Source organism: Asterias rubens, chromosome 2, assembly GCF_902459465.1.
Source record: "Asterias rubens chromosome 2, eAstRub1.3, whole genome shotgun sequence".
Classification (NCBI taxonomy): Eukaryota; Metazoa; Echinodermata; class Asteroidea; order Forcipulatida; family Asteriidae; genus Asterias; species Asterias rubens.
In genome coordinates this window covers 11,828,479-11,850,450 of record NC_047063.1, presented here as the reverse complement: position 1 = coordinate 11,850,450, position 21,972 = coordinate 11,828,479, and the positions used below count along the sequence as shown (strand labels likewise).

The 21,972-nt window shown below is 38.9% G+C and overlaps 1 protein-coding gene across 1 annotated transcript in view; it reads right to left on the bottom strand.

Moving 5' to 3' along the window:
- LOC117303165 (transmembrane protein 26-like) overlaps positions 1-20,876 on the bottom strand; it is a 31,093-nt gene extending 10,217 nt beyond the window's left edge. The window contains exon 1 of the mRNA XM_033787291.1: positions 20,611-20,876. Within this exon, the coding sequence (XP_033643182.1) occupies positions 20,611-20,876 (266 nt within the window). The remainder of the gene's footprint in view (positions 1-20,610) is intronic.
- Positions 20,877-21,972: the final 1,096 nt, after the last annotated feature.

The following is a 21,972-nucleotide window of genomic DNA, read 5'->3' as shown; positions in this document are numbered from 1 at the left end:
CGCAAGGAATCTACCTTAAGAAAACGAATTCATAAAAAACAGCGTTCAACCGCAGAGCGTTTGCAAACTCTGAAAACAATATCATTGATCTTTTTACATAAAGCTAAAACATAAACTGTCGTTTTAAAATGGTTCGTTTTCTTTCCTGACTTCCCTTCTTATGTCCTACTTAATCTATCTCTCAGCGTGTGTTATGATGATGTTCATGTATAGTTATTTTTTTCTATTATAAAATAATACCATAGGAATGAAATAGATGAATAAAATGACGAACGTTGATATCTTCTGATAAACCCACCTCGGGCTAAAATAAACCACCTCATGCAACAAGTATGCAAAGACCAATTATTATGAAGGTTGACAGTGATGCATCACGACATTTTAGGCTGACTTAAGATGGAGGTTTTCTTCATTGGAAATCTGGTTAACCTCAATTAGATCCACGGAAACGAAAACTCATCTCAGTTTCATCAATCTTTTTTATATATCTGTTTCTTTATTCAGTCGTACAAATTAAAGGCACCGGACACATTTTGTAAATGTCAAAGACCAGTTTTCTCACTGGGTGTATCCCAACATACGCATAAAATAACAACTCTGTGAAAGTTTGGACTCAATATTGGTCATTGAAGTTGCAAGAGAATTATGACAGAAAACACCATTGTTCCACATTTTTTTGTGCTGTCAGATGCCTAACATAAAAAGGCTCCAGTTCAAGTTTTATTATTTGAGTGAGAAAGTACCTCTTTCTCAAAAACTATGTTACTTCAAAGGGAGCCGTTTCTCACAATAATTCATTAAGTTTTTAGGCTAACAACTAATTTTATAATTAATTACCGATAGTGTCCGGTGCCTTTAAGCAGACAATTAGAATCGGACCATACGGTTTGGGTCTCACAGTTTGTAAGTTTTAGAGTCTCCTTTCAATAAAGCACAGTGATTCACTTTCATCTGCCTCGAGGCTAGAATTCCCCGCCATCTAGTAACTCATGAGTCATGATGTGGTATTTATAACATGTAGTATCATCTATGTTTCTGACCATGTGTCTTCTCAAAGGCAAAGATACCTTTGGTTTTTTTTGCACCGTTTGATCTATGTTTTAATCTGTATTTAAACCAATAAAAAACAATGGTCGCGTTTTGGAGATAAATCCGGAGCGAATTATGTGCATGCAGGGAAGAATAATCCGTAACAGACGGTGTGACCTGTGACATCACATGTTTACAAAAGAGCCACAGAGCCTGGACTTCCTGCAGGCACGATTTGCACACAGCCTAATGGCAGAAATCATTAAATCTTATATTTTAAGGAGATTGCACTGAAAGGGGCACACCTCAAAACGTGTCCAGTTTTTACTTTCGTAATTCTTGGATTTATGTGGAAATTATGACACAAAATGTAAACTTTCCCATTATAACCTGTGCAGTATTGTGCCTGCCAGAATACTCAAAGAATGTACACGGTCACACTTATTGTAAACAAAGTTCTCATGGTCTATAGGATCGAACATTCTGAGGAACGTTACTGACAGTAACGCTTCTCAAATTCAAATAGTTGGGCATACAACACTGATTATTACAAAAGCGCATTACTTCAAATCGAAAAGTTTCTCGAAAACAAATCAAAACATGTTGTGGGCTTCCAACCAAAAGTGTTAATTGCCATTAGTTTGAAGAGTGATTACAAAACGTATAAACCGTCCCTTTAAAGCAATTGGACACTTTCGGTAAACAGTATTGTCCAAGGCTCACACTTCGTGTATCACAACTTATATATAAAATAACAAACCTGTGAAAATTTAGGCTCATTCGGTCATCAGAGTCGGGAGAAAATAACGGGAAAACCCACCCTTCTTTCCGCACGTTTCCTCGTGTCATGACATGTGTTCAAAGTAAATTCGTAATTCTCGCTATCGAGAATTGGTATTGTTTTAATGTTTTCTCAAAAATTAAAGCATTTCATGGAATAATATTTCAAGAGAAGTCTTTCACCATTACCTTCTGTAAACCCTGTAAGTTAGTTGTAAATCTGTGAACTTTTAATTTTGTTTCTGTTCCGAAAGTGTCCAATGGCTTTGAATGAAAACATAAAACAAAAATGTTTCAAAACTAAGTATTCACATTTAATTTCAGATTTGGGAAGCATTATTTAAACTGTGTGGAGGCACAAACGTCACGATATACGTCCAATTCGTTTTTGATGAGATAAAATTCCATGCAATCTAAACCCAATCTATCAATTCAATTAAATTCAATTCAATAAATGGCTAATTTAATTCAATCATAGGCCAGTCTGTACAAATTGTTTTAATTATTTGTCTTTATCTTAACTATTTGCTTGCTCTCATATACCAAGGCAGACTCATGGCGGCTTGTATTTAAAATAGATTAGGTCCGACTTGTATACATTAGGCATTTTAAAGGGTCCTTTATTTGGTAATGACTCTGAAAATTAAGGGCAATAAACACTTCCGTGGTAAGAAGCAGAGCAGCTTTGGAAAAATACAAACCAGTGTGAACTCAACTATTGGACAGAAAAGAAGCCAAGCAAACACTCATCCCCAAAACAACCCCCCTAATAAACAAACGTCCTGATTTTCAGTGGGAAAAACAGCTAGAGAATCGTTAAAAGGTCTGCTCCTGTGTATATTTTGTATTAACTCTGAAAATAAAACCAATTAGCAAGTGTTTACTTATGTTATAGTTGTGTAACAATGTTTTGTATTTGAGGTTTTAGACCTAATTGCATTTTTAATACTTCAGGATTTCTATTGATTAAGTTTGTTGTTGAATGTTTTTAAGAATGTTTACTACCCCGTTGTTATTTGATTCCGTATTTTCTTATGTGTTAGTTTGTCTATTTTTCCATGTTCAGCGCCCTAGAGCATGTTTACATGATTAGGGCGCAATACAAGTTTTGGTATTATTATCATAGTTCCATACAAAATCAATCATTGTGACTACAAAGAACCAAGTATCATTAACATGGGAATGAAAAAAAAACAAGCCTTGCAAACATATCAAATCGTCATCAGGGTTACATCAGTTACGAGTCATGTTGTTTGACCTCAGTACAGCATGTTAAAATAGTTATGAATGACACCCATGTGGATAAAAACGAATAGACAATTAAGCAATGGAGGCGGCGATCTCCCTTTATACGATGACATAACTGGTATTCCTGCCAGTTGCAAAAGCACTCTTGAATTGTTGAAGGTTCATTAATTTTACGGTGGTGTTATTGCGTGAGGTTTCACTTGGCTTGATGCAGCACATTTCCAGATTGTGCACTAACTACCGATTGATCATGTGGAAAGACGGAAGTGACAAGTGGTAATTGAAGCCACAATGTTACGTATGTTCCGAAATATGAAATTCCACTATGTACCAAAATGCCCTTTTCGAAACCACGGCTTCGGCTTGGGATTCGTTCTTTAGGCTCCGTCCTCTCGTCTTAAGCCCCGAGCACGTGTAACGCAAAACACGCGCACTATTGTCAAAACAACCGCGGGGCCAACCGCGGAGTCGAATATGCAGCCGAAGCCATTGATTCGAAAAGGGTCATAATCGGATAGCATGCAGTGTAAAAGGGCATTTCAAAAAATTAGTTACACTACATGTCTCGGAAAATCCATAAGGTTCTTGAGCATTAATGATACAAACACAAATAAAAAGTCTGAAAAATTAATTTGATACTAAAGGCACTGTAGACGTTTGGTTAATAGGCCTATTACCCAAAACATATAATGGCATAAAAACCTGACTCGGTAACGAGCAAAGGAGAGCTGTTGATGGTATAAAAACATTCGAGAAACGGCTCTCTCTGAACGTAGTTTTTGAGCAAGATTTAATTTCCCTCTAAAATGTTTGAATGTGACTAAGACTTGACCAGGCCTGGGGCTTTCACACGCATCTGAAAACACACACATTTTAAGCAACAATGATGTTCCTTCTTTTAATATTTTACAACTTCGATGACCAATTGAGCTACGTAAATATGTTAGGATACACCAAGTGACAATATTGTCCAGTGCCTTTAAATGAAAAAAAAAAATAGCTCAGCCTAATGTTGGCTTGCTCTTTTTTTAGCACCAGATGTCTGCCTTAAACAAGTCGTGTTTCAGAACCCCAAATCACAAGTGGATGGACAAGTTTATTAATTAGGCCTATCATGATTTATTGCACCTAGTAACGCAACCAAATAGTGCCACCTGTTATTATTAATAATGTGGCTTAAGAAAATATCAATCCATCAGAGAAAAGTACTTTTGGGGAAGATTATAACAGGGTGAGGGATATATTGATAATCGTCCACCTCGGAAAAGGACAACTAGTTTCCCCAGGGTCTTTTAAAAGGGAGGTATACGTTTGATATTACTCTTAAATTTATAATAAACAAATATTGAGAGACACAATGCGGTTATGTAAAAAGATAATAGTTAATATGCCCACAAATTTGAATCTGAGAAACATTTCTGCGTAACGCTTCTCAGATAGTGTATTCCTTTTAGGGATTACCGGATTTTCGGCGATATCTAGAAAACGCAAAGTTTGTTTTTGTGTGATTATACATCTGCTTTTATATTAGAACAAAATCAATCGAACGGTTAAACAAATACAAATTTGCTTCTAACTCAAGATATTCTAGTTAATTTCATGTGTTGCCATCTTGTATTCCTATTGATTGTCTCCGTTTTATTTTTTATTTTTTTAATTATACAATGTGTAAATTCCATAGGGCTATAATCCAGCTCTGTGCTATTAGTCGAAATAATAAATGAATTGAAAATAAAAATTGTATAACCACTGACTACGTCACTTTACCAGATTCATGGGCGAGTTTTGTGCATTCTTCAAATCCGACCATCCAATGAATTGATTTACCATATACATTTGATGTGTTTACTTGTAAACTTAGCACTTCACGTCTGCTTTTTATGTGCATATTTTGCGTAAACTCACAAAGATTTAATAAGCGAGGAGAAAATTCTCCATGTTCGTATAATTTGATGCAAATAAAGGCATCCATGAAAGTCGTGTGCGGTATTTCCGTTAGGTTTCCTTATTTAAAGACACTGGACACTATTGGTAATTGTCAAAGACAAGTCTTCTCACTCTCTGTATCTCATCATATGCACAAAACAACCAACCTGTGAAAATTTGAGCTCAATTGGTCATCGAAGTTGCGAGATAATAATGAAAGAAAAGAACACCCTTGTCACACGAAGTTGTGTGCTTTCAGATGCTTGATTTCGAGACCTCAAATTCTAAACTTGAGGTCTCGAACAGAGGGAGCCGTTTCTTACAATGTTTTATACTATCAACCTCTCCACATTACTCATAACCAAGTAAGGTGTCATGCTCATAATTATTTGAGTAATTACCAATAGTGTCCACTGCCTTTAAGGCGTCTGACTGGAAGCCGGGGACGGCAAACTGGCTTAGCAAATTGATTTAAGTGAGATATTTATTGATGACTGTTAAATTTTACGATTTTCTGAGAAGTTTTAATCTTTTGGATTCTCTTACTATGAAATATCAGAATATTATTTCACAAGAAGTATGCCTGATATTATTATTTGTTATATATATTTGTTTAAGATTGACATGGTGAACAGCCACCTTCTTGTAACGGCTGTTTATTATTCAAGCGGAACTTTGTGGAAAATATCACTGCGTGTAAAACCGTACAATTGCTTGGTGTATTATATCAATGTCATTACATTTCATTTCGGTTTTCAATCATCAAACAAGTAACGTTCCAGGTAGAATTAAATTGACAATAAAAAATTATTATTAATAAAACAAATCAAAAAACAATCAACTATTGAGGTTAAAGCATATTGAATTATCTTTAGCACACACGCACAAAATTGATTCGCTATGCAGAAACCAAGTGCCAAAGCAAAAATGCCAAAACGTAAATTTTCGGTGTGACTACCTGCTTTCTGCAAAGTTTGTGAAGGAGCCCTGACAAATGAGATCGAAAAGAAAAAAAGAAATAGGTTCGCCTGCATCACCCCCTCCAATTATGTGTTTTGCCCTTGCTTCCACCCCCCCCCCACCTTTTCCCAAATGAAAACGTCAAGTCACACCACCTTTATAGCAGGTGAATCTGTATAGCAATTTCCGGTTTAACTCTTAGAAACGTTCAGCTGAAGAATCACAACAAAAATCTACAATACTGTATAGGTCGTCTTATCATGACCTGGATGCAGCGGGAGAAAATCTCTCAGATATATAGAACCTTCTCCCGGAAGAACTGGATTTCAAGACACTGGACACTATTGGTAATTGTCAAAGACCAGTCTTCACACTTTGTGTGTCTCAACATATGCATAAAATAAAAAAACTGTGAAAATTTGAGCTCAATATTGGTCATCGAAGTTGTGAGATAACTATGAAAGAAAAATTGCCACTGTACTGTCACACGAAGCTGTATGCTTTCAGATGCTTGATTTCGAGACCTCAAATTCGTGGAAAATTACTTCTCTCTCGAAAACCACGTCACTTCAGAGGGAGCCGTTTCTCACAATGTTTTATAATATCAACAGCTCCCCAATACTCGTTACCAAGTAAGGTTTTATGCTAATAACTATTTTGAATTATTACCAATAGTGTCCACTGCCTATAAGATTTGGATCAATGTTCACAACTCTCGATAAGAGACGAATTGACAAAAACAACGGAAGATGACAGTATATCTAGTTTTCTTATCTCCACATCCGCCGTTCTCCCTTTGAAGGAACAAAAGAACTGGTCTTGCTAACAAAAAAATGTTGCTGGGGTGTAAGCACTCCATGTAGTCCACGATATACATAAACTGACAGACCTGTAGAAGTTTGAGATCAATCGGCCATCTGGATCACAAGAAAATAGTGAAAACCGATTCCACATTTTACTGGACATTATGCACAAAAAAATGAATAAAACGCTCAAAAAGCGATAAACTACACACGCAAAGTTTAATTATTTTGTTTCGTATCAAATATGACATTTCAGGCAGAAATATTTCAAGGGATGTTTTCTACTATCATCGTCATTAGACCGTGTAAGTTTGATTCGTTTGATTGAAGTCGCGAGAGTAAATGAAAGAAAAACACACGTGGAGCCCATTTCAAGGTCAGTGTGAACTGGATTTGTTTTCTTTCTTCTTCTTTTTAACCGAAAAGGGGGTCGAACTTACGCAAAATGCTTAGTTAAATGCTTATATTAAACAAATTTATAGGTCAGCCTTTTTAGAGTGTGGCTAGCTCAGTGTAGAAAAGCATTCCTGTCTAATTTGGAAAATTAAGAGCAATGACTGGAAAGTTTGCTATTAACTCATAGTACTCTGGAATCTGGACGCCCGATATAAAATAGATCGTGTAAATGAATTGCTTGCCGGTAAAAACCGGAATGAACCCGACTATCTTTGCGCTTTGTTCTAAAATTGCGACCTCTCTTAACATTCCATAGGGGTACCATAATTATAAGCATGAGGGAAATCTACCTCTCCGATTATCTGTTGGTGTATTTCCGCTCATTTAAGAGACTTGACACCTTTGGTAATTGTCAAAGACCAGTCTTCTCACTTGGCGTATCCCAACATAATGCATAAAATAACAAACCTGTGAAACTTTTGACTCAATTGGTCATCGAAGTTGCAAGAGAATAATGCAAGGCCTTCTTTGAGTGAGAAATTACCTCTTTCTCAAAATTACGTTACTTCAGAGGGAACCATTTCTGTCAATGTATTAAACTATCAACAGCTCTCCATCCATTGCTCGTTACCGAGTAAGTTTTTATGAGTAGGCTAACTATCAATAGTGTCCAGTGCCTTTGATCATCAAGGGAAGAGAGCAAATGAAACACATTTCTGACCAGGGCTCAATTTCGTAGAGCTGCTTAATAAGCCTAATAAAATTTTCTTACCAGAATAAGGTTACCAGCCAAACTACCATGTCACATGTATCATTTGTGGTTGGTTTACTGCTTATTTCTGCTTAACAGATTAAATTGAAAAGTGGGTCCAGTGCTTATTGAGTATCGCTGGTTCACCAAACCTATCACTAAGTCATCGTGGGCTGGAAAAAAAACTCCAGCTGTTTTCCCTCCCACGTGCATATTTTCTCCTCTATACACAAGTTATTGATTTAGAATTTTGACCGTGTGATATGAAGCAGTATATTTTGACTCCGTCGGTCTCACCAAGGAAGAGGAGGGGAGGTCTATAAGGAGTCAAGACATTACGTGAACGAGAACATCGACTCGTTACAGATGCTTGCACACTGGACTAACACGATTAAGGAGCCGTCTTAAAATGCACTATCACTGGTTAACCTTTTCCTCTCACACTCTTCCCTGTCTCCGCAGGGTGTAAAGTGCATTGAAGTATTGCCCGCGTGCTCCCGCCGTCACTGCATTCTTCTTATGTTCTCAGCACTGGACACTATTGAAAATTACTTAAAATAATTGTTGGATTTAAATCTTACTTAGTAACGAGCAATATGGAAAGCTGTTGAAAGTATAAACCTTTCTGAGAAACGGCTTGCCCTGAAGTAACGTAGTTTTTAAAAAAGGTGTAATTTCTTACTCAAAATAATATTAAAAGAATTCAAGCCCAAAGCCTTTTATTCTTATGCATCTGAAAGCACACAAATTTGTGCAAGATGGTCTGTTTTCTTTCAGTTCATTATGCTCGTGCAACTTCCGTGACCACTGGAGTCCAAATTAATGTTCACAGTTTGTTGTTTTATGCATATGTTGGTATACACCAATGGAGAATACTGGTCTTTGACAATTACCAAAGGTGTCCAGTGCCTTTAAGCAGTTATGTTTTGCTGGTAGGCACAGGCAGATCAAGTAAATGGGCACTTTTTGTGACGAAGCAGCTCTATGAAAGTGGGTCCTGACTGTTTCAACTTCTTTTAAAGGCCGCTCGTCCAGAATTAAATTCAGCCTACGCTAAACTCGTTTTATTGGCAATGTGTTTAAATGTTTAAATTTCTTAGTGAAACAAAAACACATCCAGGGATTCAATTACAATCGAGTAATGTTATTGGAATGCTCAATGGCGGTAACATTATTTCTGACAAATAAGCCATCTGGTGAGTGAATTGCGCGCCAAGTAGCGTTATAACAAAGGCTTGGTGTGTACTCAAGTTACTGTTTACTTCTGCAATGATCATACACTAATATTACTTATCCCCTGTGCAAATTTCCACCATATAATAACGCACACTTTCTGGCAATAACAACAGGGACACTACCAACGTCCAATGAGCTGTATCTCATGTGCGTTTAAAAAGGGTAAAAGACAAATGGTTCTCCCCTTTAATTCGATTAGGAGGCTAAGGCAAATGTTTTCTTGAATATACAAAACGTCATGGTTAAAATAATGAGTATAATTAAGGAATTATCTTGGCCCGTTACCAGGGGAAAGGGGGAGGGGGGCAGGGGTAGGACCACCCCTCTCTTACCCCCAACAAATTGTATTCAAAATAAGCTCAGAATAATGATCTTTGTCTTTGGCCCCGCTTGTCCCTAAACGAAAATGTCCATCGCCACTCGCAGGAGTTGCCTCACAAACTTGACTCCCAATGTATAGTTTTTCCTTCAGTTTGTTTTCTATTCAAATAAACCTCCCATAATGAAACTGAAGATCATTTTCTAACTCGTGGTTGTTGCTACATGATCGAGGTGTCATCAGCGTTTCAATTAGTCAATGACCCGTAGTGTAACGCAAGTGGCCCCTAACATGGTCATGCCGAGTCGTTTTCATCACCTGCATCTCAACGGAAGCTAAGAGATGGCGTTGACAGTTTCAAATCCAACGTGTAAACCATGCGTGAACTATACATAAAACATGTTGGGCTGTAACAACGAAAGCTGTTTTATACTAGTGCAGTTTCAAGACATGGATAAACCCATGATAAATCCAAGTTACACTCGTCTTCCAAACACCCGAATGAAACAACTCATATACCAAATATCTTAAGTATATTACTTGAATAAAGCAAGACAGTTTTCTGAGAACAAACTCTACCTGGCAAGTAGATACACACATGGTGTTACCACAAACCAAATTTATATTGATACCTCACCATGCAATGCCTCAAATCCTATATAGTTGCTTAGTTATAATTGTGTAACTGGACAGTCTGAACTTATTTGCCGCGGTCCTTATTTTTTAAATACATTAGTTGAGGATTGCGCAACACTATGAACAATTGACCGGCCTCAGTACAGAATCTTCAGCAGGCCTTTACTACTACTACTACTCACAGCCATGGCTGATACCAAAAGGGCAACGCAGTGGTAGAGAATCCTTCCGCAGGTCTTTTCTACACAGGCCTACTCTACAGCCATGGCTGATACCAAAAGGGCAACACAGTGACATTTGTATCTTTTCTCCTCTATGTAGAAAAGGACGTGTGCAGACAACAGATATAATTTATTGTGGAACTAGAATTTTCATTATAAAGTTAGTATTTTGAGTTTGAGGCGTGCTTAAAACCCACTTCACTCTGGATATTAACAAATAGGAACACAGAAGACTTGAAGATCGAGAAGTATACCCTTGGGAGCGTAACAGCATGGAGTTTCCTTCCCTCCAGGGGCGTCAATCCGTCTTGAAGTGTGGGGGGGGGGGGGACATAACATTTACGGCGTGGGGTCCGGGGCCCGCTTTAGGGCCCGGAATTTTTTTTAGCCCGTAGATGCTCTCTGGTGCAATCTAGTGAATCTGAGGGGTGATGTTCCCCCCTCTCAGATGTTGGAATTTAATGCATATTTCAAGCTATGATGCACCTATTCTTGCTATCATGGTTATTGTACCTAAAAAGCAACTCAATTATAGCTTCGTTATATCAATATTGTTTCTGCATTCTAATGCTCGGACGGCGTTTCATCCCTATCATCACCAGACCTAAGACACAAGTTTTATGGGGTAAATCTGTCAGAATGGAACAGAACATCTGTACAATATGAGCAGCAGTATATGAGCAGCAGTATATAACCTTTTGGGTTGACAGCATCTTCAAGTGCGGACCATGAACCAAGTTTTAGGGGGTAATTCTGTCGAAGAGTGAGCTCATGAGTGCGAAACCTTTATGGCATGGGTCCGGGCCCGCTTAAGGGCCCGGGAAAATTGTGCATTCTAGATGCTCTTTGGTGCAATCTTAGGCCAATAAGAGTCATACAGAAGGGAACAGAACATCTGTAAAATGTGAGCAGCAGCCTTTTGGTTTGACAGCAACTTCAAGTGCGGCTCTAATATGAACCAAGTTTTAGGGGAAAATACTGTGGAATAGTGAGCACGTGAGTGTGATACCTTTACGGCATGGGTTTGGGCCCGCTCAAGGGCCCGGGAATTTATTTTTTATTTTTAGATGCTCTGTGGTGCAATCTTTAGGCCATTTAGCGGCCAAATGGCAAACGAAACAGAACAATGAGTTGTGTGAATATTGTGTTCCAGTGCTCCACAGTTCCTCAGTGCAAAACACGATTTTCATAATAAAGGTGGTCAAACGACACGGGGAACATTTGATACGACACGGGGAACATTTGATACTGTGTCCCCCACCCTTCGAAAAAGGGGTGGGGTGGGGTGGGGTACACGTCCCTTCCACTCTTTCAAGGGGGAGGTGCAAATCTGTCAACGATGGAGCATGCGTGTGAGAAGCCTTTCCGGCTCGGGGTGCGGGCCTGATTAAGGGCCCGGGAAAATTTTGCATTTTAGATGCTCTGTGATGCAATCTAGGGCCAATTTAGAGAGGGGATATTGTGTTATCCTTTGCCCACAGGATTAATGCCCATATAGGGACACAGGGTTTCGTCTTACACAGTGCAAAACTAGGGCTTCATGATAAAGGTGCGGTCAAAAAGGTGGGGGACATTTGATATTGTGTCCCCCACCCTCCAAAAGGTGGGGGGGACATGTCCCCCTGTCCCCCCCCCCCTGATTGACGCCCATGCTTCCCTCCACAAACAAAAAGTAAACAACATGGCACAGAGAAGAAAAATAACACAAGTCTGATCTACAAACAAAAGCGCATATAGGCCTAGGGACATTTGAGCTATGAATAATTTGAGCTAAAAAGCGTACAGACAAAGACTATTTTTCGGTATTATTTTGAGTCAAAACATGGTAAGATATAATGGCGGATCAAACGGTTACACAAGTGGCTCCCCATCACTTCGCCCCCACTAAAATATATATATGACCCAACCTTGCAAGAGACAAAGTTTCCTCGACAAACTACTCTGCTGGGAAAACGAAAATTGGTCATCTTGTCCTGTATCTATTTGACCTTGTGGAGGAAGTTTTCACCGACGTAATAATAATTTGGATGTAAAGTGCCTGCAGTGTTCTTGGGGATGGAACGTTTCCCCCGCGTTACTTTTGTCTCAAGGGTATAAATTAGGAGGCGTGCTTGATCAACTTATAAAGAGTCGCTTCAACGGAGCGGTGTGAGTTTTGTTTTGGATGTACAAGCCGGGTCATGCGTTTATTTAACGGCACAACTGAAGTGGTCAATCCCTTCAGGACCCAATTTCATAGTGCTGTGTGCTTAAGCACAACACGCAGCTAAGCACAAAAGTATGCTTACCAGAGTAAGGCTACCAGCTATACTACCGTGTCACAAGTACAATTTGTGACTGGTATCCTTCTCACTTTTGCTTAGCAGACAATTTGTCAAACAATATTTTCTGCTTAAGCAGCTCTATGAACTTGGGCCCTAGGCCAAATTCATAGAGCTGCTTAAGCACAAAAAGAAGATAAGCACAAAATTATGCTCACCAGAGTAAGGCTACCAGCTATACTACCATGTCACATGTACAATTTGTGACTGGTATCCTGCTCACTTTTGCTTAGCAGACAATCGTTAAGCAACATTTTCTGCTTAAGCAGCCCTATGAAACTGGGCACTGAAGTGAACCGGTCAGAATTGGTACCGAGGCTCATGATTGCTGTTTAAAAAAAACCACTATTATTTCTGTACGGCGTTAAATCAAGGTAAAATTGCGATGTATTGAAGTAAGCGTTATGGTATCGATGCGTTATGACGCCGTATTGTAATTCGTTATATTGCCGTACTATTGCGTTAACCTCAATAAACTGCGAATCGGAGTAATATATGACGTAATAAAGTACGGCGACCTGTGGCCGTAAAAGAATTATCAATGGGCATAAGAAAACATTAATCTCCCAAAAGAAGAAATTACAATGCTCACAAAAGTTTTAAAAGCACCAACAACAAAAAAGTATTAACAGGCAGATATAAAAATAGTACAAGAAACAACGCACAAGGAATACACAATATAAAGTGTCATCCAAAGTACACAGTGGTATAGCCATTTCATGCCCTCACTATCATATGCTGAACAGTTAAAATATACCAGTCTGGTTTTGGTGCCATACAGTTCTGCAAATAAAGCATTTACGGACTGGCTGGTTTCAATTTGCATTACAGAACCACTAACAATATTCATGAAAATCTGCGCGAGTGATTTGAAGGTAGTACGTGAACTGAGTGGAGAAAAAAACGTGTGTTTTGGCAAAGTTGCTTCAAACAGAAGGCAATAATACCATGACCCAATTCCATTGAGCTGCCGAAGCAAAACATATTGCTGAACTCTGCTTAGCAGAAATGAGCAAGATACCAGCAACATTTGTGGGTACGCAAAGAATTTATAATAATTTTTGGCTCGATGTGTTCAAATCGTGGTCTAATTTTACTCGGGTCCACTTACCCACAACTACAGTGGAGGTATTAAAGAGCACGCTTTGGTTTAATGATAAAATTAAAGTTGGTGGGAAGTGTATTTATTATAAAGATTGGGAAAGCAAAGGAGTTAAGTTTATTTGTGATCTTATTGACGAGAATGGGGATTTTCTCCCTCTTGAAGATTTCAAGAACACATTTAGTGTCCACACTAACTTCCTGGAGTAAAGTGGGGTGTTAAGAGCTATTAAGTCGTCCTTTAAGGACATCTTGATAGAACACTCGCATCTTAATTTTCCTTTTTTACCTTTCAACCTTGAAGTCCTTTTAAAGGACAAAAAGGGGGTCCCAAAGAATCTATCATGTTTTAGTCCTATCTAAACAGGTCAAAAGGAAATGTATTGACAAGTGGAACGTCAAACTTAATACCAACCTCGATTCTTCGAGGTGGTCTTTGATTTTTAACATTCCCTACTCATGTACTGTGGACACTAAACTAAGATGGTTTCAATTTAGATTAATCCATCGGATCCTGGGCACTAATTCATTTTTGTTTAAAATCAATAAGACTGACACTAATCTCTGTACATTCTGCAAAAAAGAAGAAGAGACCATTTTCCATCTTTTCTGTTCCTGCACCCATACTATTTCTTTTTGGTCCTCAGTGTTTTCATGGATAAAAGAACAAACTAATTTCTCCCTTGCAATGGATAACGAAGTCTTTCTTTTTGGTAATACCAAAAATAGCAATGTGGTTAACTTGATCCTGTTGATATGTAGATTTCATGTGTATACAATGAAAATGATCGGGAAACGCCCATCACTTTTAGTTTTAAAACGAGAGGTGAAAAAGTACTATTCAATGGAAAAATTTATGTTTTAATTAATGGAGTAAACTTCAAGTTTTATCAGAAATGGGACTCATTTTTGATCTTAGGCCAAGGTTAACTTGCTTTTATTGTTAATGGTATTGTATATTGTATTTGTCATGTAAGAACTGTTTGTACGAATATTGAGACAAGAGACAGTGGAAAATAAATGAGAATCCCTGGGATTATTTAAAAAAAAAAAAAAAAAAAAAAAAAAAAAAGATACCAGTCATAAATTTGACATGGTATTTTGGCTGGTACCCCTTATTCTGGTAAGCATAATTTTGTTGTGCTTTGCTACTTTGTGTGCTTTTGTAGCTAAGCTGCTTAAAAGCAGCCTTGTGAAGTTGGGCCTATGACGGTCACACACGCAACCGGGTCAAGCAGTCTAAACAAAAAAACCACACGTTTGCATTTCAGTATTATTTTATTTGGATCGTGAGATATCATAGGAACGTGTATTGTGCTGCCGAAGTGTTTCATGTGCATCCAGGGCCAAATTTCATAGAGCTGCTTACGCACAAAAATGCTAACCACAACAAAGTGATGCTTAGCAGAATAAGTTTTACCAGCCAAACTATACCATGTCATTATGTACATTTCTGCTAGGCGACAAAATGTAAAGCAACATGTTCTGTATAAGCAGCTCTATAAAATTTGGGCAAATGCAGTTGCCCGTTGCCTGCATTGCCCTGTGTGACATGACCGAACCAGGCTATTACAGTGGAAGGAGATCTGATGAAATCACTTCCTGTTTTTTCCTGTCTGAATGAAGAGGACATTGCAACGCGTCTTAATCAACTAGATCTTAGAGGCGTATCTTGTAATCAGGTACAATAATCTCAGAATTAGAACAAGATCAACGAATTAACCCACTTTTTAGTTCCAGAATTAGTTTCGCTTTGAACGGTATTTCGAATGTTGAATGCACGCCATGGATTCAAGCGATCGTATCTGTGCAATAAACATGATTCACAAATAAATTGTTGCTATACATAAAATCTATGCTGTAACAAAGCTATACATAAAGTCTATTCTGTAAACAAAGCTTTACAAAAAGGTATGCTGTAAACATATTCACTTTACCGCTAGATCATTTCGCCACCCCGCCTTCATAGTCAAACATACTTATTAATAATAATACAAACAAATATTTTATAGAACACCACTTTACTGATTTGTTTTCATTTTCTTGTACTAAGTGTCATGTCTAGTGATGCTCGATGACCTCAGGCCAAAGACTTGGAGCATAATAGAACTATGAGAAATAATCTTTTGAGTATAAAATATATATTTGTTTCTTTATTTGAGGGACCAGAAACGCCATGAATCTGTTAATAGTCCCGAGGTGACTGTGGCCCTTTTCGAAACCAAGGCTTCGGCTTCAGATTCGGCTCGGGCTAGCTTGGCCCGCGGTTGTTTTGACAATTATTGCGCGTGCTTTGCGTGCGCGCTCAGGGCTTCAGATGAGCGAACGCAGCCTGAAGCCGAATCCCTAAACCGAAGCCGTGGATTCGAAAAGGGGCCTAGTATGAAACGCAATCCCGCCTTGTGATTCAATTTGGAAAAGCAGCAATGTTTCAACGGGTCGAGGGCTCGGGTTGAACGGTAAAGGTGTAAAAGAACGTTTCCGATCGTGGTTTAAGCTATTACAGTTATAGCGGCATGAACACTCTCTTGGGGATAGGCCGCACACCTTCTGTGACAGCTCTGCTTCAGTCGCAGACTAAGGCAATAAAGAAACAAAAAAGCTAGACATTTTTGCAAGATTTTAAGTCTTTCACGCAGTGGTGGCGTATACAGGCCATTGTGATTAGGGTCGGGCAACCAAGGGACAAGCTTAATATGGGAGAGGCTTTTGGATATGGATACCATTTTGTGCATTTTCTTTCAATCCCAATTTTGGGCAGGGGGCAAGAGAGTACTGAGCTTAGGTGCCCCCTCCCCCTAAGGGCTGGTTACCCCACTGCTTGCAAAAGTGACACAACAATCCTAATGGAAAAAGTACCTGTCTAATCCCTCAGTAGAAACAGGAACTGTGACGTAAAGGATGTACATTTTCTCTCCCCAAATAATCATCGCTAGGTGTGTCATGAAACAAATTTGGATCTTTACAGGCTCAGCCTGGAGTGCCCCTTTAAAATTGTGATCTCACATGCTGGAGTGCCCCTTTAAAATTGGGATCTTACAGGCTGGAGTGCCCCTTTAAATTGGGATCTTAAGGCTGGAGTGCCCCCTTAAAAATTGGGGTCTTACAGGCCGGAGTGCCCCTGTCAGCCGCTCCGGACACTTTTGCATATGCAATCGTGTCCGGGGCTATGCAAAAACTGTCCGGTGGACATGTACATGAGTGTACGTGCGCGAGTTAGCGTGTACGTGCGCGAGTTAGCGAGAGTGCATGCACTGAACCTACGTATGCACCATGAATATTCACGTATTTTATGATTGCAGCGGAAACCCAACGGCCGAACATTTCCCATGTCATATATGACATGCATGACATGCAAGGACGGTTTTGCACGGAGGCGGACACAACTGCATATGCAAACCGTCCGGCGGACAATATTGCATATGCAATAATGTCCTCCAGATAGTATTGCATGGAGGACATAATTGCATGCGACACCCCTCTAAAATCGGGCTTTTATACAGGCTGGTGGAGTGTCCTTATAAATTGATATCTTACAGGCCGAGGTGCCCCTTTAAAACCATCCTGGTCCTGCAGATTTTGTTCCATTACAATGAGCGCCATGCTTTGCCACCTTCTTGTTTTGACACGAGCATTATCTGCAGAATGCTGCGTACACAGACGGTCTACATCAGACACTTTGCAATGTAATGCGACCACTAATAAAATGTTCATAATCCATAGGTTAAGACAGGTATAAGATCATTATGACACATTTTGTATTTGCTGATGTTGTGTACGTCAAGGCTACCGGGTTCTACATTACATAGGAATAATACCCCGCGCTTCCGTTTCATAGATTAACAGAAATCTGTCAAAACCATCATATCTGTAATTTAAAACAGAGTAAAAATAAATTCAGCAACATTAGTGTGTAAGTTATCTCTCTCTTTAATAATATATTGTTTATAGGGGTACGTTTTCATGCTGTGCACTTTTCAACACAAAACCACTGGAAACTGCAAGGAGCTTAAAGGCAGTGGACACTATTGGTAATTGTCAAAGACTAGCCTTCAGAGTCGGTGTATCTCAACATATGCATAAAATAACCAACCTGTGCAAATTTGAGCTCAATTGGTCGTCGAACTTGAGAGATAATAATGAAAGGAAAAAAACACCCTTGTCACACGAAGATGTGTGCGTTTAGATGGTTGATTTCGAGACCTCAAGTTCTAAATCTGAGGTCTCGAAATTACATTGTGGAAAATTACTTCTTACTTAAAAACTATGGCACTTCAGAGGGAGCTGTTTCAGGTTAGGTTCACTGCTGTGTAGACATACACAGAAAACGTGTGATAAATTTATCTGGGTTTCGAGGTAGGCCTATGTGCTATGGTAGAGCTGAGAAAATAGTCGCAGGCAGTGCTCATGTTTTTGTGTGATCTAGAAACAGCAAACCTGTGAAAGTCTGGTCTCAACAAGTTGTATGAGTCGGGAGAAAAAAAGCGGGAAAATTATGCACAGTCTTTAGCATGTAAACACATTGTCCTTAGATGTGGTTATAACAGCCGAATTAAAAAATTAGGCTGTTGCGGTTTATTTTTATGTTTTTATTGGGTTTTATTTGATATGACTTCATTTCAGAGGGAAATATTTCACAACACAGAAATGGCTCGAGTATATGAACTTATAATCAATAAGCTTTCAGATTAAAGGCAGTGGACATTTGGTAATTGTCAAAGACTAGCCTTCACAGTTGGTGTATCTCAACATAAGCATAAAATAACAAACCTGTGAAAATTTGAGCTCAATCGGTCATCGAAGTTGCGAGATAATAATGAAAGAAAAAATACCCTTGTCACACGAAGTTGTGTGCGTTTAGATGGTTGATTTCGAGACCTCAAGTTCTAAATCTAAGGTCTCGAAATCAAATTCGTGGAAAAATACTTCTTTCTCGAAAACTACGTCACTTCAGAGGGAGCTGTTTCTTACAATGTTTTATACTATCAACCTCTCCCCATTACTCGTAATGAAGACAGGTTTTTATGCTAACAGTTATTTTGAGTAATTACCACTGCATTTAAACTAAAAGCAGTGACGTTTTTTACCCTTATCAATCCTGTATTAATGCCTTCAACATTGGTTGATTGATGTATTTTAACGAATGGCACAACTAGTGTTAACTGAGTAATACATACGAAACTGTATATTTGTTTGTAGTTGTAACGACGGCATGTATTTTTTAGCACAATGTGGGGTCGAAAAGGCTCTTCAAAGTACAAGCTTTTGTAAGGATGAAACGTGAAGTAATTATCATAAACTTTAATTGTCAGTATCATTATGTCCATAACTGTGAATGAAACATATTTGGATTAAGGTTCCTGCGAAAGAGGACTCAACCTTTTCTAAAGAGTGTTCATGCTGTTTTAAATAAATTTATTAGCGATCTGGACTAGGTGATGGTAGGTGATGAAATCATACCTTTGATACGAGCACAGACAGAGTGTGTCATGAGAAATATATTTGGCTATAGGGCCATCGTAATAACTGGCCTTAAAGGCACTGGATACCTCTGGTACCAGTCTTCTCACTTGGTGTATCTCAACATATGCACCAAATAACGATCCTGTGTAAATTTCAACTCGCACAAGTTGTGTTTAGTGTGCCTTTAGATGCTTGAAATCGAGACCTCAGCTGAGGTCTCAAAATCAATTCAAATATTTGAGTGAGAAATTACCTCTTTCTCAACAACTGCATTGCTTGTTTATACTATCAACAATGTTTTATACTGTCAACAGCTCTCCGTTGCTCGTTTTATCAAGTAAGTTTTAATGCTAATGTTTTGAGTTTTGAGTAATTACCAATAGTGTGCAGTGCCTTCACCAAGTATATTATAACAAGCAATGGCAGCCATTTTGAACAGTTGCTTACTGTTCTACAATTTTTGTATTTGTTCAATATAGAAATCTCTGATGACTATATTGCCTGTGGCCAAATATCTTTCTCGTGACATTCTCTGGTTGTGCGCCAAATTCCATGCTTGTGTTTATCATCAAAGGAACATTTCACAAAATATTTCCCCCCGTCTGCTCCAATTTTTTGTTGGAATGTTTAGATTCCAAAGACCGTATTCGGTGATAAATTGGAGATGCCATCAATGGGGCGATATTGTACCGTATGAAGATCATAGACAGCCTCATACCACGGTCGCATATTATTGTCGTCTTTCATACAGAAAACAACATTCTTATGGCATTTCATTCTCGAACATTGTACACTGCAGAAACTTGGGTGTTAAAATCATTGACACCATTTGGGTGTTGTCATATATAGATAGTAGATACCCCCGCAAAATCATAAACACTTACAACACTAGGGTGATGTTTCTAATTCATTTCTGCCAACACAATTTGTGTGTTGTTTTAACACCCGTGGTGTCAATTTTAACACCCCAGTTTCTCCAGTGTGAAAAACTCACTCATACTTATATTGAGCTATAAGCGTGGCGGGACGTTTTATAGTGATGACTCTGAAAATTAATGCCAATTAAAACTTACGCGGTAAGAAGTGCATGAAGTATTTTTTAACAGCAGGCCTATTATGCATTTTGAGAAACACTTGACTTCGAAGTACTGCGGTTATGGAAGCATTCTATAGCTTTTTTATCTCCCAAAATTTGAAAATAAGAAGCGTTACGAATAATAAAAAGCGTTACGAATAGCATATTGCGGAGTAGTCTTCCTGCGTTGTCACTTCCTGCAAAAAAAAACCGTGACCACCTTAAGAAATGCAATTTTCATTGCTAACTTAACCCCTATACACGCGCTTTGAAATGTTGTCAACTTAATAGTGGTAACTATTTTATTACCGAAATTGTTTTAAAAGTAAAAGTTTCAAAGATTACCATTTCCATTCTCCAGATCTACGGTAGCGGAATGTCAAGTAAGCCTCGAAGTACAGAAAGCCATTAACGGAGACCATCAACCACCACGTCGGATCATTCTTGACCGTTGCTACCCTCCAGACAGCCAGAATAGAAGACACGGAGAATAAAACCCTCACGAACACACCCTGAGCCATCGTGTAGATGCGGGGCACAGAGCATCTCTCCTCGGTACCGCCGTTTTCATCTCCCTTCCCGTTCTTCATGGCTTGACGCTTCTCTTCCATTGCGGCCCACACACACACCGGGATTAATAACTTTTAAAGATGCTTTTTGGGAGATATTATTATTCTTTCACACCCAACTGCGTAACAGTTACTGATGAATGGGAATTCTGTGCGATTCAGACGGTGTCAAAGTGATACAGCCGAGTGCTGAAATTACAGCCATACAATGGTGATGAGTTGTCCTTGAGTTGTTGAGTGAGGCGTTCGATAAAAGAAAAAACAGCAACAACTAAAAGGAGTTTGTTTCGGTGTCCGATTCTCTCAAAACGCCCTCTGTCCCCCTCCTTCGTAGAACTCCAAATATTAATGTCCGACGGCGATTTGCACAAGCTGTGGTCTGCCGCAGTGGCAGATCGAAGTGTCTTCTTACCCTAAACCGAAACTGGTGTCATCAATGAGCAATGGATCCACTCAAATAATGCATCAATGTTTCTTCTTCCAGCTGCGCTTTCCAAAACCCTAAAACCTCAAACCGCATCCGTTTTGGCGATTTATTTTCTTCCGAGTAGCCATATAGTGGATGAGTAGCCTAGTATACGAGAGATGCACCGTCTATCGTGAACATCAAACACAGTGGAATGCAGCTTGGGGGCCTTTTATTCGCGTAAACGTTGATGGTATCAACTCACAATATGGACCAATAGACTTGTGCAAGTGTGCCGTGTGCTCCAAAGAATTATTATTTTGTTGATATTTCAATTGCTGAGACTGTATACGCCTATAATCCAGTACTTCCAAGGCGATACCACGTTGGTTGCGTTTAGCTCCCCCTAATTAATGCAGTTCAGTTTCCACGAAAAACATAGGACCGTTTTGTCCTTTAACATTTCCATTTGAAATATATTTTAACGATTATTTTAACTAACTGTCATATTTCGACCGTTGCGGTCACCGTTGCCATCCCGCTACCATCTGGAAGAAATTTGCTGATATTAGGGAAAACGCCTCAACATTTTCTTGGACACGGCTCCCTCAAGAAAAGGATCCCTCTATATATAAGGTAGTTTTCTGAGAAAGGGCCAGCTCATCCAAATATTAGGCGTCTGAAAGCACAACAAATTGTGCGAAAAAGGTATTTTTTTTCCAGAACCATGGG